Source organism: Carcharodon carcharias, chromosome 22 (genome assembly GCF_017639515.1).
Source record: "Carcharodon carcharias isolate sCarCar2 chromosome 22, sCarCar2.pri, whole genome shotgun sequence".
NCBI lineage: Eukaryota > Metazoa > Chordata > Chondrichthyes > Lamniformes > Lamnidae > Carcharodon > Carcharodon carcharias.
The window spans coordinates 32,190,784-32,216,267 of record NC_054488.1 but is presented as its reverse complement, the minus strand read 5'-3'; the positions used below and the strand labels follow the sequence as shown (position 1 = coordinate 32,216,267).

The 25,484-nt window shown below is 44.9% G+C and overlaps 1 protein-coding gene across 2 annotated transcripts in view; it reads right to left on the bottom strand.

Annotated features, from left to right (window-relative positions):
* Positions 1 to 25,484, bottom strand: part of uts2r2 (urotensin-2 receptor 2) — a 201,842-nt gene that overhangs the window by 94,130 nt on the left and 82,228 nt on the right. For both annotated transcript variants that reach the window (XM_041217036.1, XM_041217037.1), the window contains exons 5-6: positions 7,139 to 7,203; positions 6,516 to 6,572 (exon numbers count right to left, since the gene is read on the bottom strand). In XM_041217036.1, coding sequence (XP_041072970.1) covers positions 6,516 to 6,572; positions 7,139 to 7,203 — 122 coding nt within the window. The remainder of the gene's footprint in view (positions 1 to 6,515; positions 6,573 to 7,138; positions 7,204 to 25,484) is intronic.

The window sequence follows — 25,484 nt, the reverse complement described above, 5'->3', positions numbered from 1 at the left end:
GGGGCCGCAGAAGACGCCACTATCCTGCTGCCAGGGTATGCAGGCAGTGAAGCAGCTACCTCAATATGTCTGAGGTGCAATGCCAAAGGAGACTCCGTCTGTCAAGGGAGATAGTCAACTATATCTGTCAGATGATAGGGCCTGAGATCCCCCCTGTGTGGGTGGACACCACATGCCAATGGCTCTAAAGATCACAGCTGCCCTCAACTTCTATGCCTCTGGCTCCTTCCAGGGGTCGGTGGGTGATCTTTGCGGTGTCTCCCAATCAGCTGTCCACACTTGTGTCAAGCAGGTTACAGACGCTGTGTTCAGAAGGGCATTGACCTTCATCCACTTCCGTTGGGACCAGGCAAGCCAGACACAGCGAGCCAGAGACTCCACGGCCATTGCTGGCTTCCCCTGCATCCAGGGTGCAATAGACTGTACACATGTGGCCATCAAGGCACCAGCAGGTGAGCCCGGTGCCTTCGTCAACAGGAAGGGCTTCCACTCCATGAACGTGCAGATAGTGTGTGATCACAGGATGCAGATTCTGCAAGTCTGTGCAAGGTACCCAGGCAGCTCCCTCAATGCTTACATACTCAGACACTCCCAGGTGCTCCAGCTCGGCTTGATGGATGGCTGCTGGGTGACAAGGGCTATCCCCTCAGAATGTGGCTCATGACGCCTCTACACCATCCAAGAACAGAAGCTGAGCAGTGATACAATAGGAGCCAGGGCACCACAAGGGCTGTGGTGGAGAGAGCCATCGGTCTTCTCAAAATGCGCTTCTGGTGCCTGGACCGTCAGGGGGCACACACTCCAGTACCCCCCAGGTTGTGTGCTACTGATAGTGGTTGCATGCTGCGTTCACCATAATCTTCGCTGGAAAGGGAGGATGCTGTGGATGAAGAAGATGTAGATGCAGCCGTAGCTGCACACGATGAGTCCAGCAGTGACTCCGAGGATGAGCACGCACAGGGAAATGCTGAGGGGGCAGACACTGACTCGGGCATACTCCAGGGAGGCAGGGACACCCGGGAGGCTTTAATTCAACGAACCTTCAGCTAGCTCACCACATATGGATCTCCAGGACAAGCCTGGGCTCCAGGCTCCAGGCTCCATACTCAATACCTAAGTGCAAAATCTGCCTGGTTAGGAACAATAACTAAGGGCCTTTTTAATAAAGCTGAATGTCCTACAAAACACTCGTTACATTATTGGTAACCATCCACCTGCAGAAGAAAGGAGGCACCCTCAGCCATGGTGACATGTCTGAATTTAATGGTATAATAAAAGGAACTTAAGAGAACAAAATGACAAAGGTGTTCAACATCACACCAACTCAGGAAGACCTCATTGCGGGCCAACACAAAAGCACCAGTGATAAACCCGTGGGGTGCCTAAGGTGCCTTATGCTTTTGTTTATGGGTGCTACGTCTTGGTGCTGCCCCCTCGCTGGGTGTGGCATCTGAGCCAGCCTGCTCACTCTACTGTCTTTTTGGCCTCGATGACCTTGGCGGCCGTCCTCTGGCCCATGGAGCCTGTGCTGGCCCCGCCTGGGAGGGATCTGCCAGTTCCACAGCTGGCATCTCCCCAGTCGTCACAGCCTCTTTGGATGCAAGTCACTGGCAAGTCCCTCATCCGGAGCACCCTGAGAGGAGCCCACAGAGACGACTGCTGCGCCGACGTGAGGTCGCTTCGGACCTCCCTGCACACCGTGGATGGATGGGCACCGAGCTGGGAAACTTGGTGCCCAGACCATCTCCCATATTGGCAATGACCAGCTGAGGTCAATGCCAATGTGAGGGCTTGCTGCTCCGGGCACATCCCCAGGAAGCCCGGATTGGTTTCCTGGAGGAGTCTCTCCATGAGAGTCTTCACTCTCCACAGAGGACGAATGGTGCTCGGCCATGAGGCTCATTGCATCAGCGATGGTCTATGTAGACTCCTCCACCACGGACACCAAGCCAAGCATAGCCTCATGTATCTCCACCAGATGCTTCCGCACATCTGGCCGCATTTCCTGCATTTACTGCATTGTGAACGACTCCAGGGGCATATCATCAGGCACCGACTGAGCATGTGCCTGGTACCTTGCTGCTCCTCCTCCTGGCCCTGCTCCGCTGATGCTGAAAGAAAGAACAAGAACAGTTAACGTTGAGACAATGTCATTGTGCATCCCTGTCCCCTGTCCCCCAGATCATTATGTGCTCATCCTTCCATAAGCAATGGTCAAGCCATGTTGCAAACTTCAATCACTGAACATTCAGCACTGCCATGGCTGTTAGGAGAACAATGGTGACCTCAGTGCTGAGCAAACATACCTGCCCGTGGTACCCCAGCCTCACTGACACCAGTGGACCTGGGCGTATGGCACCTCTCCAAATCTAGGGTCTCCAGCTTGAAGTGGCTGAGAATTGCCAACCAGGCCAGCCTACCACCAGTCCTCACTCTCTCAGCTGCATTATGAACATTCTTCTCCTGAAAAGGAGAGAAGAGCATTGATTAGTGCTAATTGTACCTGGATTCTCTTCGCGGACGGCCCACTCCAACCAGAGTGGGACATTGCAGGGTTCCAGTGCCTCCTCACCCTCCTGATGCCGGCCACTCTCACAAAGATGCTAGGCCTGTCTCCACCCTACCCCCCAACCCCTTGGCCAAATGCTGCCTACATCACATTAGGCACCACACAGTCTAACCTTCCATAGCAAGGAAGTACAAACACGTGGAGCGCAGGGGACAGCAGATCGATTGGTGCCAACGGCACCTTGAAGCTCCCCTCCCAGCAGGTCATCACCCTGACTTTGACATGTCCTGGAGTTTCAGCACTGCGCCTTGGTGCAGCTCCTCCAGGTTGTCCCCAAAACAATAATGTGGGTCTCAGTGTACCACGTGCTGCAGGTGCAGAACCCATCTCTTCACCATCCTCTCAGGGTGACCTCGGCATGGGCAATATCTGTTGGGCCACCCGGAGAAGGACATGAAGGTCAATGATTCAATGCAGTCACTACACTCAGACTCGGGGTGGTGGGGGGCGCTGGGGAGGTGACGCCAGGGGGGAAGCCTACCTGCTGGGTAAGTGACCAATTCCAACATGGTAATCACCCTTCCTGAGCGTAGCAGGTCGCTGAAGCACTTGCAGCACTAGATCCAGGTGCACTGCCGCACCACATCACGGGAGCTCACCACCTCCGCCAACTCTTCCCAGGCACGCTTGGTCATGCAGGGGGCCTCCTCCTCCTGTCCTAGGGAACCAGCACCTCCTGCCGTGCTGCCATCTCTTCAAGGACGGCAGTAAGGCAATTGTCTGAAAAACAAGGGTCACAGTGCCCCCCTGCCCTACCCTCCTGCCTGGCCTGCTCACCAGCAGCGCTATGGGGAGCCCTTCCACTGGCCGTGATTCACAGCCTTGGAAAGGCTGGAGCAGCTTTTAAAACAGGCCGCCCGAGTCGCCATTGGACTTGGCGGTCACTACAGTTCCGCCGCCATCCACCTACTTCCGCTGCCCTCGGAAGCCACGATTCACGCTGCGTGGGCCTTAATTGGCCCGGCCGCATAAAATGGCGGTGCAGACCCGATCGCGGGCAGCGATCGGGTCCACACCCACCCGTGCCCACTCCTGCTCTGCCCGTCCACCAGCCAGAAAATTCTGCCCCTAGTGTATTAGACGACCCAATCTTTTGGTGCCAAAAGTCATGCTTCGGTCTAAACTAAATGTATAAGTTGACCCCCTTTTCTGCAAAGAATTGGCCTCAAATTTTCACCTCAAAAATGCATACTTTACTCTTCTCAGAAATCTGCATATCGGATCAAGCAGGTGATACGGGCCATATTGTCAAGATGTGCAGGGGTTTACGACACACTCACACGATGAAGACTTGGCGAACAACAAACAAAATGGGTCCAGCAAAAAGAAAGAAATACGAAGTTGGTTTCAAGTTATAAGTCGTAACATTTGTGAACTCGTCAAATAACTGTGCTGCAGTAAGGGAATTCAGAGTTAATGAAAAACTGATGCGAGAATGGAAGAATGAATCTGTCCTGAAGAGGATCTCCGAGGCCAAATGTGCCATGAGAACAGGGACCAGCCTGTTCTTAAGAAGCAAGTATCAGAATGGGTCCTCGAAAATCGTCAGACTGGTTACATTGTCACCAAAAATGCAATGCATACCTATGCACTTAAATGGGCAAAATCAAATTATGAGTCCAGCAAAGATCTCAGAGCGACAGCTAGTTGGTGTCGCCACTTTATGGAACAAAAATGTCTAGAGTGTTGCGACAGAAGACCAAGATAGAAGACTATCAGAAGACCTCAATACCAAAATTACCAGTGATTTATCATCAGAAAGCAGCAAAAATGCGAGCACCCATTATCCCACAACAGTAACATGGATGAAACGCCTATGAATTTTGATATGACCAATAATTGAACGGTAGAGTGAAAATGATGGGACATGAGAGGACAAGATTCATGGTGGCACTAACCTGTATGGCCAGTGGAATGAAATTCAAGCCTCTGATAATTTTCAAACATAGGACCATGTCAAACATCAGTGCCCTGCAGGAGCTTTGGTGCATGTCCATGACAACGGTTGTTTGGGTGAGGATGGAGTGAAGTTGTGGATCGATAATGTGTGGAATAGGTGTTATGGGGGCCTGCTCAAATGATGCAGCTTTATTAGTGTGGCACATGTTCAGATCCCATATAACCATTGAGATCAAAAGGTGCTTATGAAGAAATAACACCCAAATTGTAGTCATGCGGTCTAGCGTTTGTAGTTCAATCTTTGGATGTGCTCCTCAACAAGCCAGTGAAGGATTATGTTCATGGCGAACGGAATAGGTGAATGGTTGACGCAGAAAAAGCCTTCACCAAGCGCGCTGGCCCACTTGATAGTTTGTGCGATTTTGTCATCAAATCGTGGGATATTATTAATGCACAAACTGTCCTCAGATCATTCAAAAAATGCAGAATATCCAATTCAATGGATGGAGAGGAAAATGATGTGTTCACAAGGGATGATTCTGAAGCTGAAAGCACCAATTCTGATCCAGAGCGGGTCCACAGCCAAAGTGACTCAATGAATTCAATGAACTCTTTGCATCAGATGCTGAAGATGATGAATTTGATGGTTTTTAAAACTTTTTGATTGTGGTTAAAGGCATCTTTGTAGAATTCATTTATTCAATAAAACATGTTATATTGATCAAATTTGAATTATCAGTGTTATGCTTTTTATCTCACATTTCAAAATGGTGACCACCTATACCAACACCAGTGGTTCACATTTCATATTTGCCATATAAGTCAATCCTTGCTTTTGGAAGGATTTTGAGGCTTCAAAGGTCGACTTATATGCTGCAATCCATGGTAACCTCCTCCTACCATTAGATAAGAATTTTCATAAATATTCATTATTATTAAGTTGATCTGGCAACTCAACATTGAGTCAAATCTTTTTGAATAATTATTTAGACCAATGATCAATACAGCAGAACACAGAAGTTGAAGCGAGTGGGCGTAAATGAAGCATTAAGTAGTGATTAGGTTGTGCCAGGCTTGAGTTCTCAAAGTTTACTGCGGGAGGTAGAGTATTCCAGTTTTCAGCTCTTTAACAGAGAATAAGCTAGAGTAGGGGCCTACTTTTTGTTTTTATATTAGAGTAGGGGCCTGCACAACACTACTGATTTCACACAACAGTGATTGTGATGACTGTCACTTTAAGACCAGTTCAACAGAGTAGGGGTCACGTGATTTGTTCAATCAAAGTATGGCTAGCACTGGGGAATAAATTCTAAGGTGGAGTTTCCTAGGGGGAAGATAGCTGTGTGAAGGGCTGGCTGCATGTAAGCAGCCACGGAAGCTCTCGTGTAAATAAAGCTCATTTTATTTGGCTCCAAGCCTCCAAGAGCACGTTTCTACAGTGATGCAGAAAGGAGCACCTATATGTCAAATGGTGTATTTGGAGCTTAGGAGAAACAAGAAAGCAAAAGTGTAGAGCAACACTCATCACAGTAGTATCAATAAAAGAGACCGAAAATAAACGTTGTGATGGAAAAATTAAGGGCCAGAATTGGGAGAAGATTGTTAATCAACCACCTCAGTGTGTCTCATGCCATCTGACAGCTGTGATACATCAACATTTAAAGCCATTCAATTTTTCTATCTCAAAGATGTGAAAGTAAGGAACAATCAATAAGGCTCAGCAAATGGATCAGGGTGGCTCTAACAGATATTAAAAATCTGAAGTTACTGCTGCCACAACCATTGTTTGTATTTTGTGCAGCAACTGCAATAGGCCTCATAACCTATATAGGCCCTAAAAAGACACAATGATGAAAAGCAACAGACCCATAGATATATAACCAAATGTTCCACATGCACAGTCACAGAGAGATCGAGAGACTAATGGAAGAAAGGAAAGAGAGAGAGGGAGAGAGAAAAAGAGATACAAGTTCATTAATGGACATCCATATATGTAGTTATTCTTGCTACTTACTTAAATAATCAGAATACTTCAGTGTTATCTTACCTGTAGAGTGTGAAGTCTTCTTCGTCAAATATATCTTTTATTTGCTCCCCAAAGTACCTGTAAATATAATTTTAAATTAACGATATACAATTTAACCTTCATTTGAAGGTATCCCAACCCATATAATCTCTTCCATTAGAAGTGTGCATGTGCATCATGGTAGGTTAAGAGGTCTCATAGTGCCCAATTTCACCCCCCTTCCCCCCTTCTCCTATGCCATTGATTAAAGTCACTGTTAAGCACCCTATATATTGTCTACAGGTTCACTTTTTTAAGCAAAAACAAAACCCTTCAGTTTGAAATGCAGACTGTTTGTAACTTAATAATTCTGCTTGTGTGCGGGTTAATTTTAGGGCTGCTTATGGGCCTATCAATACATTCCTTTCACATAAAAATAGACAGGATCACTTTATGAATAATCTGCACTCCTGGATTTGTGAGGGAACATAAAAAAGCTCAGCTTTCCAGTCCTGATTGCTATCCAGTAAGACCTGCTGCAAATACTCGAGTATAGATATCTGGTGACAACTTGATCAGGTTTAGCTTCAGTCACTTAGTTTGCTAGCACTCACCATTGAGGGGCACACATGATGAATTGCAAATGTGTAAAGAACAGATCTTACCTATAGATATTAACAAATTGTTTCCCCATTGATAGTGCTCCAGAGTGCAAATCTAGAATGGAAGCCTAGAAATAAAATGATTTTACAACAGTCAAAGGATTCCAAGAGGCAACACAATACTTTCCCCCTCCCATTAAACTTTGAGCCATTTACATGATATAACTGAAAAATATTTTGCAGTCAATGAAGCTCTGGCTGATACTTATTTTGTTCATTACCTGAATATTTCAATTAATACTGTCAAATATTTAACACAAACATACCTGCTAGATCATTCTTAATTTCCAAACACGAATTAAATAAGAAATGATCAGTTATTTCATTCTTCTAAATCTAATTCTTCTTCAATCGTAAACTACAAAAATGTAGCTTATCAACATAAAATTAAGGCCCCATGTGAGAAATAAGCATTTTAATTAATATCCATAAAAAGCAAAAGAAAACTGCCTTTGATGCTGCAAGTCTGAAACATGGGAAACTTACACCTTCTCACCCCCACCAATGAGCGGATGGCAGGTCGGAGAACGGGAGAAGGGACTTAAAATTGGGTGGATGGCGGGGATAGGGGAAGGTGTAATGCCCTTCGCCTAAACCCCTCCACTAGGGAAGCAGTCAGGTAAGTCACCAGCCCTCGGGCCCATTTATTGTTGGGATGCCCATGCCATGTGACGAGGTCCTAAGGTAAACCCTGGCAGCAGGCTCAAGGGGGTGGTTCCCATTTGTTCAGGCAGTCAGTGCCCAAAGGAAAGAGCTTTGATCACCCCCTCTCTTGGGCACCTGATTACCACCCCTTCCCCCCACACCTGATTGGCCCCAGCAAGGCTGTTCCATTATTTTCCAGACTAGCCTCCTCCATGGCTCCTCATCAGGGACTCATTGCAGTCCCAACAGTGACCACCGCTCCTGGTGGCACAGCTGGGAATAAAGAGCTGCCAGCACTCTGAATGTCTGGCAGCTCTTTGAGGCAGGACATCCAGGGAGGATGTATGTGTGTGTGTATATGTATATATATTAAAAAAAAAAATATATATATATATATATAAAAATATCCATAAGGGATATGGGAGCAGAAGCCATGACCTCGAGCAATTGACTGCCTGATAACCATAGGATTCAGTCATGGCTTCCCAGGTTGGCAGAGGCGGCTTTGCTCCTGCCTTTTCAGCTCATGGGCGGGGCTCCCTCATCCACATACAATCCAATCCTTGGCCAAAACCTGCTGGAAACACTCAGCAGGTCAGGAGAGAGCACAGAATTTAGTGTTTCAGCTTGGTGAAGTGTTCCTATTGGTTTGCTCCACTGACCTACTGAGTGTTGTCAACATTTCATGCTTAGTTTCTCATTTTGTCTCTAGTTTATCTAAAGCTCCACCAGTTACCTTCCACTGACAGGTAAAAGTTAGAAATAACAATCAGAACCACTCTAAGGAACTGAGACACCAGAATGGATCCTAAAGTCATTCGAAGTAGATCAGAATGTGTGTGGCTCTACAGGACAAAGCGTTCAGGCTATCTGTGATTCAAATACAAAATAATGCTTTGGTCTCCAACATCATTCTTAACTCCATGTACAAATAGAGGGAATAGGCAATAGTGCGGGCAAGTTCATTTGCAAATCAAACAATGAGATATTATCAGGCTCTGACTGTAACATTTCAGGATTCTGCAACAGAACCTTCTGGAACTCTGCTGTTAAGTTTGAGGGCTAGAGGTAGCGAACAAATGGGTTCCACAAGTAGAACAGGACACTAGGGATGCCACGAAAAACATGCCTCTTTTCTATATTCTGATAATACATTGCAAGGGGTCTTCAACTTTAAATCTAATTTTAACATTGTAGACTTCATCGTCAAAAAATATCTTCTGATCTGCTGTTAAAAACAGTATACTTTTCTTTTAGCCCAAACAATACTTTTAATAAATAAAAACAAAAAATGTATGAAACATTTAGCAGGTTAGGTAGCACCTTCAGTGAGAGAAAGAAGTTCATGTTTCAGGTCAATGATTTTTCTTCAGAAGCCTACGTTTGGTTAATCTGAAGTGACTTCTCTGTAATTCCCATTCTGTATTATTTTATCCCTTGTCCATTTTAAAATAATAAGGGTTGACCAACGGTCATTTTTGACTTTATTCCATCATTATATTGATGTTCCCTTTCCTTCCTTTCTCCTGAAGAGACATCCAATACTTTCTTTCTAAATCCCACAATATAGTTCTAAATATTTGTCTCTTTTCACTTCTACTTCTCTTACACAATTCATGTCATCAGTCATTCTTCACGTAGCAGCTTGGACAAAAAAAGGGGTCATTGAAAACTTCACCAGCTGGCTGGGCAACTGAAAAAGCCAATTACCCACCCGCTGAAGAACTTACCTAATTTCCATTCCACTGAGATCAATGGAAGGGCTGAATTTTTTGTACCTTGGCAGTGGGCAGGATTCCATTCCGGAAGTCAGTGGATTGCCAACTCCAGCCCCTACATTTGGAAGGCGTTGAATGGTACAGAAATTATCCAATTAACCGCCGCTTGGCGGGGAGCTGGTCGGCGGCTTCAGAAGACAGTGGGCTTGCCCGCGCAATTGGCAAATGAAAGTGGGACATCTGGGCACAGAGGTGGCAGGCCATGACCCAGAACGAGTTCACGGCCACTCATTTGAAGGGACACCGGTCCGGGACTGCGTCAGCTGCACCAGGAAATGTTGTTTGGGCTCATCTAGCTCCAGGCCCCCTCAGGAAAGCAGGGTGGACAAAATCGACCTCATAACGGCAGGTGAACAACAGCTAATGCCATCTTATGGCACCTGTTAGGGTGCTTCTGATGGGGATAGCTTCTTCTGTCTCTCTGCCAATTGTCTATCACAGCAACAAAAGGACCTCCTGCCAATGTGCAGGAGACTCCCATCACGCCGGGGCCCTCATGGCCTCAGGTGACTAGAGGACGGCTGTCAATTTCATCCTGGACAAGGGGACATAAAGACCAGCAGCCATTTTCCACAGCAGCTGGAAGTGAAGCGAGAGCACCATGCCATCCACAGCCACTGGAATAGATTCTAAAAGACCCCACAGTTGTCGGAGAGATTTGCACGTTAATGATTTTCTGTGCGTATAAATGAATTCCACATTTTACCCGGCCACATTTGTTTATTGACTGTGTGTGTGAAAGTATAGAGAAGAATTCAACTGTTGGTCTTATTTAATTGTGCGATTATGTACATCCTAACATTTGACATTGTCCATATGTGGGCTGCTTTTCATATAATGGAGGGAGCACGAAGAAGTAGCCACTGGCCATGATCCTGATAAAGCTGAGTAGACTCATCTACTGGAATCCTCTCATGATAAGAGCTTCCCATGCCTCATAACCATCAAGATCCTCCCTGGAACCAGCTTACACATCTGCCTGCTGCGGCTCAGCCTCTGCTTCCTCTGACTCCTCATCAGGGTTGGTTTCCCTCTACTGCTCCTCTGTAGGGAGTTTCCTTCGCTGTATGGCCAGGTTGTGCAGCGCACATCAGATTATGACCATGAGGGATTCACTTGCTGGTACATATTGGGAAGATCCACTTGATCTTCTTGAGGCGTCAGAATCTCATCAATGATGGACCTGGTCATGGCATGGCTCTTGTTATAAAGGTGCTCGCTCAGGCTCCATCCCAGCACCTCGAACCAAAGTCATCAGGCACTTCTTCAGATCACCAAGCAGCCATCCTTCCAATGTGTCCTGGCCCCAAAATATCCCTGGCACCTGGGAGTGCCTGATGATATACAAGTCATGGCTGCTCCCCAGGTAACTTGCACAAAACTGCATGATTCATTGTTGGTGGTCACACACCACCTGTACATTGATGGAATGATACCCCTTGTTGTTCATAAACATCCCTGGCTGCCCTGCTGGTGCCTCGATGGTGACATGGGTGCTGTCAATGACCCCTTGCACCCTTGGGTGCCTCTGGCCCTTTCAAGTTGACGACTGCTGTCTGTTATAAAGGCAATGAATTGATGAACACGGTGAAACATGGCATCTGTGAACATATTTTCACAGGTGCTGCAGGCTGGGTGATCCATTCTCTGCAGGCAGTCTGAACTGGCCCAGAGGCGGAAAAGTTCACTGCCACTGTGACTTTTAATGCCACAGTCATCAGATGGTCACCCACACAATTGGAGACGATCCCAGCGTCAAGCATGTCACTCAGGGATGTGACAGTGGCTTGCGAAAAGTAGTCTGTGTAGACACTGTCCCTCTGTCATCTGAAGCTATAACATTGGCACCCTGTAAATGCAGTTGACAGGGTACGGCCTCTGCCTGTGTCTGAGGGGCCTGTTGCTGCCTCCCCTCTGCAGCCCCTTGTTCCTCAGCAGCTTGGCCTCCTTCCTCCAAAACATGTTGCTCCTGCCCCTGGTCAGCTGGCCTCCTTCTTCTCCTCCTCCTGCTCTTCTTATCACTGGAGGAGGTATCTCCCAAAGAATACACAAAGCCTGTACTGGGCATTGTTCCTCAGCACATTTGGTGCAGTGATGACAGTATCAGCAATTTTCTGAACACTCCACTAAGGGATAGCCCTGATTATGTTTAGATCATCGATGATCTGCTTCTATCACTGCTTGTTTGTCCCTACAACCACACCCCCCCTCCACCTCTTTGTCTCTCTATCTCTCCGCCCCCCACACACACACCTTAAACCAGCTTATATTTCAACTCTTTCTTGGACTCGAACTCAAGTTCTGTCGAAGGGTCATGAGGACTCGAAACGTCAACGCTTTTCTTCTCCGCCGATGCTGCCAGACCTGCTGAGTTTTTCCAGGTAATTCTGTTTTTGTGTCAGCAGTACAGGGCTGGGCAGGAAAGGGTCAGGCAGCATCGGCGGAGAAGAAAAGAGTTGACGTTTCGAGTCCTCATGACCCTTTGACAGTTCTGTCGAAGGGTCATGAGGACTCGAAACGTCAACTCTTTTCTTCTCCGCCGATGCTGCCAGACCTGCTGAGTTTTTCCAGGTAATTCTGTTTTTGTTTTTGTTTTGGATTTCCAGCATCCGCAGTTTTTTTGTTTTTATTTTTGGGCAGGAAAGGGGTTAATTCAAACATTTAGTGAAAACACAGTGACTCATCAAAAGGATTTGGGCATTGACTGACTACTATCAGGGAACAATGGTACCAGGTAAATGCCATTACCTGCCATCAACTAATGCAATCAAGAAGGATTACCCAATACAATGGCACAAAGGACATTTCATCAATATAATACACTCAAGAACTTATTCAACCACCACAGACAATACTGCTGGAATAGGGCCATTCAAACCCTCATTAACTTTAGAGCCAGGTGCTGTTACTGTGCCACCTCAAACAGCAGGAGAATTGCTTGTTCACTGAGAACTGATAATATTTGTCTGGATACATCTTCCATGGAAAACCCTGTATTGTTTCAACCAGCAGGAACTGATGACATTTGTTTGGACTTTGCATGGAATCAACTAAATGTACATTGGAACCACAGGAAATATGTTTTAACATGTCTGAGTTAAATTATTATAAAAGCAGAGCAGATCTGAGCACCTGGGCTGCAGTCAAGGAGGAAGGTCACGAAGGGTCAACCAGGCTGGCAGATCTACAGTTCTCACTGGAAGAACCAGCCATGTTGGGGATTGCAAGTGTTTTCAGCCATATCGTGGTGACATTAGCCTGAAGGTTTTGGGCTGCAGTTGGAAGAAGAGTCGAGTTTGGTCATCTGGACTCAGGCCTACAGTCAACACCAGACAGACCAGCCATGTTGGGGATTGTAAGTTTCAGCCAAATCATAGTGATATTGGTCTGAGGGTTTTGTGAAGGTTTGGGGCAAAAATTTGGTGTTTTTTTGCCCGTACCTTGTAATGTATTTCAGCCATATACAAAGAACAAAGAAAAGTACAGCACAGGAACAGGCCCTTAGGCCCTCCAAGCCTGCGCCAATCATATTGCCTGTCAAACTAAAACATTTTGCACTTCCGGGGTCCGTATCCCTCTATTCCCATCCTATTCATGTATTTGTCAAGCTGCCTCTTGAACACCACTATCGTACCTGCTTCCACCACCTCCTCTGGCAGCGAATTCCAGACACTCACTACCCTCTGTGTAAAAAACTTGCCCCACACATCTCCTCGAAAGTTTTCTCCTCTCACCTTAAATCTATGTCCCCTAGTAATTGACTCTTCCACCCTGGGAAAAAGCTTCTGACTATCTACTCTGTGCGTACCACTCATAATTTTGTAAACTCGTCACTCGAGTGAGAACAATCCAAGTTTCTCCAACCTCTCCACACAGCTAATAACCTCCAGACCAGGCAGCATCCTAGTAAACCTCCTCTGCACCCTCTCCAATGTCTCCATATCCTTCTGGTAATGTGGCAACCAGAATTGCACGCAATATTCCAAGTGTGGCCTAACCAAGGTTCTATACAGCAGCAGCATGACATCCCAACTTTTATACTCAAAACCCCTGCCGATGAAGGCAAGCATGCCATATGCCTTCCTGACTACCTTATCCACCCGTGTTCCCACTTTCAGTGACCTGTGGACCTGTACACCCAGATCCCTCTGCCCGTCGATGCACTTAAGGGTTCTGCCATTTACTGTATAATTCCTACTTGTATTAGACCTTCCAAAATGCATTACCTCGCATTTGTTCGGATTAAACTCCATCTGCCATTTCTCCGCCCAAGTCTCCAACCAATCTATATCCCGTTGTATCCTTTGACAATCCTCTTCACTATCTGCAACTCCTCCAACCTTAGTGTCGTCTGCAAACTTACTAATTAGCCCAGTTACATTTTCCTCCAAATCATTTACATTGATGATATTGGTGTTTTTCTTAAGGTTTTAGGGCAAGATGTGGTGTTTTGCCTGTGTTTTTTGTAATTTTTAACCGGGTCGTGGTGACTATGTGTCCGGTACTGGGAATAAGTTGTTTTAAATTTTGGGTTTTGTACTGTGGGGTTGTGGGTGATTCAATAAAGCGATTGGGAATTACCAGAAGAAACTTGTCTCGCTGGTCATTCTGTTCAAGCCGTACACTTGTGAATCTGGTGTCACGAACTTGAGTGTGAGAAAAGTCTCTGAGGGAAAAAAGGGGAGCCCCTACACATGGCTGAATTGGAGCCAAGATTTATCAGATTTAATGCACCATATTGGGACTTGCAATCTGTAAACAGGTCAGTACGCTATTATACATGATGGGTGGCTGTGCAGTTAGGTAAGGGATCCATGAAGAAAAATCTACATACAATCCAGTGATAAAAGCACTTTGTGCCTATTTCATTCTGCAAAAGAATACCATTGCTGAGCAGGCTAAATTTAACAAGTGTATCCAATGATAGTGGAAGTATTAATGCATTTATCAATGATCTGTATAGACTCGCAGAGAACTCTGCATATGGCAGCTTAAAAGGTGAATGATTGAGAAAAGAATTATTGTCGGAGTCTTGAATTAAGCACTTGCATCAATAGGCGAGTTAGCCTGAACAAACGCAATTTCACCCAACAGGCAAGTTGACGTCAGGAAACTAAATCAATCGGTGATTCGGATTGACAGGGAGGACCATATCCCAAGATCGATTGACTCAGTGGAGTATGTTAAGTTTAAAAGCAGAGAAGTGGCCATATAAAGGCAGGGGTAGCAGGAAGAGTATCTATCAACCACCCCAGCTAAATATAATCATGGGGTGGGGGGAGTTACTGATAACACAGGCATGAAAATTGTCCTGCCAAAGAGGCCAAATGCCATTTTCACAGGAAGAAAGGTAATTTTCAGGCTGTAAAAAAAAAAAGAAAAAAAAAAACAAAAAAACTGCAGATGCTGGAAATCCAAAACAAAAACAGAATTACCTGGAAAAACTCAGCAGGTCTGGCAGCATCGGCGGAGAAGAAAAGAGTTGACGTTTCGAGTCCTCATGACCCTTTCAGGCTGTGTTCCGCAGCAAGAAGCCGATGCAAAATAAGCAAAATAAAAGCCTTCAAAAGGTGGCAAGATTCATGAAGTAGAAAACATCAATGACATTTATTTGCCTTTCCTTGGGGACATCCAGGAACCAAGCAGAATCTACTGGAATGCTGATGTCCTGGTAGAACAAAACTAGACAGGCTTTAAGTTGTTCACAGGTGCAGCAGTTTTGGTTCTGTCTGATGCTGAACTGTAATTGGAGAAAAGTTATCTTCAGCCATTATGCATAAAACTATACAGACCAGGAGGTATAGAACTCAAGGTCATAGGACAACTGAATGCAACTCTAAAATAGAGAGAAAAAAAATCACTAAGAACTTGGCTGGAATCTACTGCCCCTGCAGGAGGTGAGGAAGGAGGCAGGCAGGCCTGAGAATTAGCAGCAAGTGTTAGACAGAGCTAAGCGATTCCACAGCCAACAGGTCACATCTAAGCTCTACAGTCCTGCCACATCCAGTTGTGAATGATGATGGACAATTAAACAACTCACTTGAGGAGTCGGCTCCACAAATATCCCCATACTCAATGATGGGGGAACCCAGCACATCAATACAAAAGATTAGGATGAAGCATTGTTGCAACCTTCAGCCAAAAGTGCCGACTGGATGATCCATCTCGGTCTCCTCCAGAGGTCCCCAGCATCACAGATGCCTGTCTTCAGCCAATTTGATTCACTCCACTTGATATCAAGAAACGACTAAGGCACTGGATACTTCAAAGGCTATGGCCCTGACAATATTCCGGCAATAGTACTGAAGACTTGTGCTCCAGAACTTGCCGTGCCCCTAGACAATCTGTTCCAGTACAGCTACAACAGTGGTAACTACCCGGCAATGTGGAAAACTGTCCAGGTATGTCCTGTACACAAAATTCAACCTGGCCAATTAACGCCCCATCAGTCTCCTCTCAATCATCAGTAAAGTAATGGAAGGGGTCGTCAACAGTGCTATCAAGCGGCACTTGCTTGGCAATAATTTGCTCACTGGTACTCACTTAGGGTTCCGCCAGGGTCATTCAGCTCCTGACCTCATTACAGCCTTGGGCAAAAGAGCTGAACTCCAGGGGTGAAGTGAGAGTGACTGCCCTTGATATCAATACAGCATTTGACCAAGTGTGGCATCAGGGAGCCCTAGCAAAACTGAAGTCAATGGGAATAAGGGGAAAACTCTCCGCTGGTTGGAGTCATACCTAGCACAAAGGAAGATGGTTGTGGTTGTTGAAGGTCAACCATCTCATTGCAGGAATCCTCAGGGTAGTGTCTTAGGCCCAACCATCTTCAGCTGCTTCATCAATTACCTTCCTTCCATCATAAGATCAGAAGTGGGGATGTTTGCTGATGATTGCACAATGTTCAGCACCATTCGTGACTCCTCAGATATCGAAGCAGTCCATGTCCAAATGCAGCAAGACCTGCACAATATCCAGGCTTGGGCTGACAACTGGCAAGTAACATTCATGCCATACAAGTGCCAGGCAATGACCATCACCTACAGAAGAGAATCTAACCATCACCCCATGACAGTCAATGGCATTACCATCACTGAATTCCCCCCACTATCAACATCCTGGGAGTTACCATTGACCAGAAATTGAACTGGACTAGCCATATAAATACTGTGGCTACAGAAGCAGGTAAGAGACGAGGAATCCTGTGGCGAGTAACTCTCCTTCTGACTCTCCAAAGCCTGCCCACCATCTACAAGGCACGTCAGGAGTGTGATGGAATACTCCCCACTTGCCTGGATGAGTGCAGCTCCCACAACACTCAGGAAGCTCGACACCATCCAGGGCAAAGCAGCCCACTTGAATGGCACCACATCCACAAACGGTTCGTTCCCTCCACCACTGAGACACAGTAGCAGCAGTGTGTACCATCTACAAGATGCACTGCAGGAATTCACCAAGGCTCCTTAGACAGCACCTTCCAAACCCATGACCACTACCATCTAGAAGGACAAGGGCAGCAGACGCATGGAAACACCACCACCTGGAAGTTTCCCTCCAAACCACAGACCATCCTGACTTGGAAATATATCGCTGTTCCTTCACTGTCGCTGGGTCAAAATCCTGGAACTCCCTTCCTAACAGCACTGTGGCTGTACCCACACCACATAGGCTGCTCACCACCACCTTCTCAAGGGCAATTAGGGATGGGCAATAAACGCTGGCCTAGCCAGCAACACTCACATCCCATGAATGAATAAAAAAAAAACTACACTCTATTCACTCCCCCCCACTTGAATGGCTTCCTGTACCATGGTGTCATGGTCAGTTTGCTCATCCACCCTGCAGGCACCATTTTCATCCATACAGGTTGCAAAAACCTTGCCTTCTGGGTCCCCATACCAAACTCAGTCACACCTTCCTATCCCTGACCACTGACCAAATCAGAAGACCCTATCTAAGTGTGTGACTGCCTCCTGGTATAAAGTGTCCAAGTAACTTTCCTCCTCCCTGATGCATCACATTATGTGCAGCTCGACCTCCAGCTCTATAACTTTGAGCCAGAGCTCCTGAAGCCACAGACACTTACTTCTCTTCCAGGTGCTGCTGACTGTCACCGAGTCCTCTTTTCACCATTTCTTTTAGGAGCTGCTGACTGCCACCGGCTCTGGGTTTGTGGTAACTACCACTTGAAGAGTCTAAGTTTCTCACAACCTTCCTTATATCATTTGGGAGGTCCTATTTCAATAGGTTACTCTTCGGCATCACATCAGCACCAGAAAGTTTCCGAAGGACAATGTTAAGTATTCTAGAAGGACTGGATGGAGTCGTATGTCACATGGATGATGCACTGCTCCATGGATCCACTCAGACAGAACATGATACAAGGGTGCTATAATACCTACAGAAAGCAGGAATGACATTCAATAACATATGCGAATTCTTGCAGCTGACTGTCAAGTTTGTTTGCATATTGTAGATGCATCCAGTGTCAGACTTTGTACAATGAGGAGAATCAGGGACTTGGGGAAGATGTAGTATAAAAGGTTAATTCTAACTGTGTGATATGCTAATGAGGCTGTACATATCATCACGTGAAGTGATGCAATGTCTCATGATCTGGCTCTCTCTTGTAGACCGCATGGGAAGATGAAACCACTAAGTTATTCCTTAATAAAATTAGTGTTTTCCTCACCTCAGCAGACTCTGTGGCCAGAATATTACACTCGTCAGGTGCGCGCCCGACCTGAACGACCGTAAAATGATGAGTGATGACATCGGGCAAGTGCCCCGACATCATTGCACACTCGCGCGATATTTCAGTCGGTGGGCACACGCGGGAGTCAACTGCGCGCCCGCCAACAATTAAAAGGCCTATTACGGCCATTAAAGTTGTAATTGAAATAAATTTTTCGCTGCCCGTCCAACCTTATGGTTGGCGGACAGGCGAAAGGGCCAAGCGGCCTTTGGATTTTTTAGCAAACCTCATCCAATGGGCAGGATGAGGTTTCCAACAGCTCTGTGCTTCAGGGAGGTTTTCCTGCGCGCATGCGCAAAGTTCCTTGCTTGCCCTCCTCCCACCCACCAAAGGCAGCACAGAGCTCTGCAGCACACCTTTCATGCTGGATGTGCCTTAACTGGCCCGCCAGCATGAAATTGGTGGGCAGCGGTCGGCTTCCCGACCATTCCCACCCGCCCCTGCCGAGCCTGCCCAACAAGGGCAAAATCCTGGCCTGTGAATATTCTGTGTCAGCACAACAAGGCCAAGAATATTTTAGTGTGTGTTGCCAATTTTGGAGCCTGCCCACCTGCTGCATTATTGTGAATTGGCGCAATGGCGTCAGGTTCGCAACACAAAGTGATCACGCCAGATATCACTTCTCTGTGGGACTACGGCAGTCCTGCTTTGGGTATGTGAAATTCAGCCCATAAGGTTCTGCAAAGAGTGGACAATTCACTCCAGCATGTTATTGCCCAGACATGAAACTGATAATTATCCTTGGAGTGTCTGTGGGCTATTTAACTTTGGTGTAAATCACTGGCCAATCTAAGCCTGAAACACTTACAGAAATGGACATTTTCAGTGCCAATCAGGCTAACAAACTGCTACTTTTCTCCCCTTCCTAGCCCAGAGAAGCCAATTTCAATCGAATGGAAACCAGACTGATTCTTACAGGCAGGCAATCCACTACACCAATTTCCTGAAAATTAGACCATTATTCTCCAGACTGAGACACGAAGCAATGTTCTTCCCTCAACAAATACTAATTCAAATCAATGGGTTAGTCATTCATCTCTTAATTGCTTGCAGTCCCTTGCTGGCACTGGCTGCTGCATCGCAACATTTACCATTGACATTTTTGTCTGATTACACTTCTATGAAACGCCTTGGCACATTTGTCTACATTAGCGTTGCTATATGAATATGGCTGTTGTTGCTATTGAATGGCCCTGAATATGAAGGGCTATTGATGTAAGTGGCATGAGTCAGTTCCTACAGAGGAGGAACAGAGAAAATCAATCGCCCACTCATTGTAGAACCTGCCCAATTGCCATTCTTCTCTTTTGGGTGTTGATCAATCTGTTTTGTAAGTTCTAGCCTTTATTCCATATTTGCTGCTTTATTGCTAGAAATTTTAATTTATTTCGGAAGTTGGCAGTCAGGCAATATATTGAGTACAATTATTTTGAAAGGTCGTCTATGGAAGGTAATTAAATGAAAGCCTCCTGGTTAGTTTCAAGTTGCACAGTGAAACTGGTTGCCCGCAGGATTATGCAGTCTTATTTAAGCTGCTGATACATTACGTAGGGCATGAAGCTTTACATTTTATCAGAGGTGTGTCTCAACAGTATGCAAACATTTTCAAACTTTGTTGGCTACAACTTGTACCCACAGCACCAGGAGTTTGCAAGACAAAAAGGAGACTGGCAGTTATTACTCAATTTTAGTAGCTATTGGGAGGCAGGGATCTTCAATTGACAAAGTAATTAATAGTAATTTTTTCATTGGACCTTACCACATTTACAAAAGCAATGTATCAAGTACTACTTTCTTGCCACTTTAAAAAAAATGTCCATTACAGAAATTATTTTTCTTGAATACCACAAAACATCTTATTCTGAAGTTATAGTTTACATAAGTCATTTTCTTAATTTAGAGTATTCTCTAAATGTAGTACCATTTGCAATATGGCATCAATGTCTCCATTTAAGTAGAACAGTTCTGACATTGCTTAAATATTCAGTTTTGTTCAATTGATTCAGAAGAAGGATTTCCCATCTGTAATAATGCTAGAATTGGGGAAGCTTAATCAGAAGGCAATGTTTTAAATGCCAGTTTTGCTCAGTAAAATTGCACAATGGTTTGCCCAGTCTCCGCTATACTGCAAACCTCAACCTAGTGAAACTGACACATGCAGTGTAATAAAATAGGAATGACAAAACGACCAAGACATGAAGTGCTTTGACTTTTTAATTGGAACATAAAGGAGGACAAATTAATTGCAAAATATGTTATTTCAATGTTAGGAAAAAGTATTTTCTGATTTCCAGGCATCACCAGGAAAAGATGGAGTTATAAAGTCATGATAAATTGTACAGACTATGATTTTATTTGTTCACTCATCATGTCTGAGTCAGCATTCAACCGTTTCTGGTCTCTTGAATAACACTAAGGTCAAAAAGCTGAATAATGCAGAAAAAATTCGACGGTGCAACAGCTTTCATCTCTGACAGCCAAACCCAAGCTACCTGAGTGGAGTTTTATGAGGGAGATCTTCAAGGATCTGAGCTTGACAACAATCTCCAAGGTTGCAACGATGGCCCTTTTTATTTGTTATAGTTAAATTTACAAGCATTTGTAACCCCCACTCCCATCACTGAAAAGCACCCAAGACAAATAATTAAATAGTTATATCTAATATAGAAAAAATAAAGTCAACAAAACAATCACAGATTAATTCAATCCCATGATGAACTCACATGTTTTAACATCTGAATTATATCTGAACTGCCTTTAGAAGTTTATTGAAATACCCCTAAAGTAGATGAATTCTCTGATTACTAGTGACATTTTTATACCAGAATTCATGATAAACATTTTTCTCAGAAAATAACTTGTTTCCAGCTCAGGGCACAGGTTGTTCTGATGTAAAGATGATTTATCTAGGATATGTTTGGAAAGAATAAAAAGGGTGTTCACTGTGGAGCTCAATCAGCCATTTAAAATTGCTGCTTATTTGCAATGAGTTAAAATTTTCTGGCACAATTTTTTCAAAAATGCCACTGAAGTCATATAGGATATGGCATTAATTTTGTGTTGAATACCCATTGACAATCTTGTGGGTTCAAAACAGATACAACTAATTGCCTTTATCCATTTAACAGTCAAGGTAGAGCAAGCCATAGCTACACTCCTGCTGAGTTGAGTCTTTGGTCATAATGTCAAGTGGCGTGGGCAGGGGGTGGGGGGGTGTTGGGGTGCAGTGGAGGGTGGTGCACAACATAAAACCAAATAAACATACCTCAATGAATTTCTATTAATTTCTCACACGAGTTATGCCTCTGCCATTTCTATTTCAACAAAGGACCATCTCTCATTTCTCTGATCTCCAACTGGCTCATTGTGTTTCTTTTAAGTCATCTGAACTTCATTTACAAAATTCAATACGCACAGATCCTTTGAAATGGAAAAATATATCCAATTTCCTTTTTTGAAAGACTCCTGTTCAATCAGCTTCACTGACAGTGTTCCAGATAGTTAATTTTAATTGCCAATTTGTTTTAATTTTACTTATCTTTAATTTATATCAGTGCAGAACCATGCATCTGTTTTCAATTTATCAACCCTTTGAATACTTTAAAAACTTCTGGATTCTCAGGTAAAGAGATGTCACTGACGTCACATCCAAAAAAATCAAAACTTCCTGTGAACAACTGAGCAAATTCAATGGCTTGGCCGCCGAGTGTAACTCTTTCGAGTACAAACCCGTTTCCATCTGTTTCAGATGAAGTTACATAGTTTCATAGTTTGCCATTGTGAGATTTGAACTCTTGATCTTGGGATTACAAACCCAGTACCATAACCACTTGGCTATTTAGGCCAAACTTGGCCGCCGAGTGTACCATAACCGCATACCACCATTTCATAACAGGTTTCAATGTAGGAGTCACTCTGCTTAGAAAGCTGTGTGCTGCTGTGGTGCATGGGGATTGCTGAAGCCATTTGCTTCACTACCAGATGAGCCGCTAAAATCTAAAGCAGAAACAGACATTTTGGCACGAGTGATGTGATTTTCGAAATCCATACTCAGGCTGTTTACAGAAACATCATTGATAAAAGCTTCTTCAGCAGATTTCCCCATTTTCAATGCCTTTGTAGGTCTATCAGATTCATCATCGCATATGCTTCTTTTGGTCTTCTCTTTTAAAAAAAGTGAAAGAGTGCAATTGTTATGGCTCAGTCCTTCAATCTCTGATATTAATCTATGGCCCTCTGCTGAACCCTCTCCAATGACATAGTTTGGGAATTTTAACTTGCCAATGCACTGGGAGTAGAAAGAGCAGGTGGTTCCAGAATCATACAGGAAGCTTGGAAGTCTGGGTTTCCCTGCAGCCTGTGAGTTTCATCTTGGTTTGGCTTTCTGTCGGGTGGGCAGCACTTCAGAGGAGGCTGCAGCACAAGGTAGGTCCAGTTCCTAACCCCAGGGGTGAGGTCTGATCCCAAGACGAGCGCTGCAGCTACTCCAGGCCCACAAAGGGTGCCAAGAAGGCACTCGCCTTCTCCCTGTGTCCTCACCTTGCTGCATAAATCATGTCAGAAATTAATAGAAATTCATTGAGGTATGTTTATTTGGTTTTGTTATGCGCCACCCACTTAACTGGGCTGCACCCCCCACTGCAAGGTTTCTCAATGCTGGGGCTCCCACTCGGCCACTGTTAAACCTGTAAATTAGGTTAAAAACAAAGTCTCCAGCCTCATGAACATATTTAATATTCCAACCAGCCTCCTGGGAGCGGGTTGGCTGCCCTTGCCTTGTTCCACCTCAGAAAAACCTGGAAGTTGGCAGGTTGGAGCTGCCTTCCAGATGCACTCAGATTTTTTTTCCCCATTTAACCTCCCATCTATATCCAATCTCACCCACTCGTCCATCTTAAAATTCCCTGCAGTATCTCTTTTGAAATAGTGGAGCCAAAAGCGCAGACAATGCTCCGGATGTGATCTCATACAAAGCCTGTCATAAGATTCCAAACTTTAAAAAGATGAACATGGCACACAGCCTATGGTAACATTCGCATTACCAAGGTCAGAGCTGGTAAATATGTTTTATTTTGCAAAATGTATTTGAACAAGGTTGTCAGGGATACCGGTGACAGTGACAAATTAAATATGCACTGAATAGACTGTTTACATATTCTGGTCTGATTTCCATTTTCAGGCAAACTAACTTGCATCACCACTAAATTGGGAAATGGTTAGAGTAGAAGTTAAAATAGAACAAATATCCCACACCAGACTCAGCATCAATTGTGCATTTTTACTTAATAGCTGCAATATTCTCGCATTCATAATATTTTCAGCATCTTCACTGGGTAAAAATAAATCTCCACATAAACTCTATTTTCATAGCCACTGCCTTTGCCCATGTCCTCTCTACACAAATTGTCTCAGTCACTGACAAGACATATCTGAGCATCTCCTTCTTCTCTCAGCCCCCAGATATCGACTCCTTCCAAATCCACTTCTTTTTGCTCTCACTTCGGAGAAAATCTCTCCCAAATCACTTACAACTGCACTTTCAAACTTTGTCACCGTGTTCACCATGGATACTCCTGGACGAGCATTTTCTGCTCAGGGTGCAGGCCCCACTCGCTGATGAGTCAAATAACGCTCGGTGACCGTCGAGCATGCATCCCGACATCACTGCACGTTATTCCGATCTTTCTTTCGGAGGGATCGCACCTGGGTCGGCTGCGTGCCCGCCGAACTGTCAAAGGCCATTAGCCCCAATTAAACAATTTGACAGGGCTGCCCGTCCAACCTTAAGGTTGGCGGACAGGTGAAGAGCCCAGGGGGCCTTCGCATTTTTTGTGAAACCACATCCACGGGCAGGATGAGGTTTCATGAAGGGTTTATTAAATTGATAAATATTTATTTAACATTTGATAAACATGTACCAGCTCACATGACAAAGATCGCAAGCCCCGACTCTCCCTCCTCCCCCCGCCCACACATGTAGTGCTGAACGCTACCGGGCATGCGTCACGCTGGGCGGGCCAATTAAGGCGGCACGCAGCCGATCGTGGGCTGCAATTGGCTATGCGCCCGCTGGCACCCACTCCTGACCGGCCCGCCCGATGGGGAGAAAATTGTCCCCCTGGAGTCATAGATTTATTCAACTAGACCTTCCCCTTTACCTTTAATGCCCATGTCCTTATTTACTCTCTCCTATTTCTCAATGCCTTATTAATTATATTGTTAAAGTCTAATGGCAATTACATTGTTCAGGTTCAATGGCAAATATATAGTTAAGATTTAATGGCAATTACATTGTTAAACAGGGCATGGTTATTTGTACAACTATAAATGGGGATAGCTGGGACACTAGTGGGGGGTTGGTGTAGTGTTGACTGTGAATTAAGTCAATAAACTTTTTGCAGCAAAAAAAATGCAGCTGTTTCTTTGTTTTAACTTTACCAACTTTACTAACTGGCATGGATCTCAATTAACACTATTCTCATCATTTATCCGGTATTGCTCCCATCTTCGCTTCCTTGAAGAGGGAAGTTGGCACAAAACTGCTTGAGATGGCAAGATGAAGGGTACAGGATGTGCTTAAGGGAGTCAATTTGGAGTATGAGGGTGAAGGGAAGTCAATTTGGAGTGTGAGGGTGAATGAAAACTGCTAGAGAGGTCAGAGGAGGGCGAGCACAAGGAGAATTTAGATCAATATCAATGGCAATGCTATTGCACACAGAGGCTCAGCAAAGAGGGAAGGGGACTGATTCTAGCAAGGAAGCTACTATGGGAGCAGATGGCGAGGAGGACTTAAATGAGAGGCAGAAGGGATAAAAGAAAGTGAAGTTTTTAAAACTGGCAGAGTAATGGGGCATAAATTGAAATGGGATTTGAGAATGAGCCATCAATATGGAGAGAAAGAGTTGTTACCACTAGATAGGTTTCCATCAGGGCCATGATACTAATACACTCAGAGTGAGAAGGTCACAACGGTGATGATGAATGCCAAGGGAGTAGTGGAAGACATGTCTGGAAGGACTTGAGCATGGGACAGCAGTGGGAAGTCAGCTAGAATAATATTGACTGGAATGGAAAACTGTGAAGAGAATTTTCAGGAAGTTGAAAGTCAGCATCAGAAGCAGAGGCAAGAAGACATGGAAGAGAAACATTAACAGCAAGGCCCAGAGCATAATCA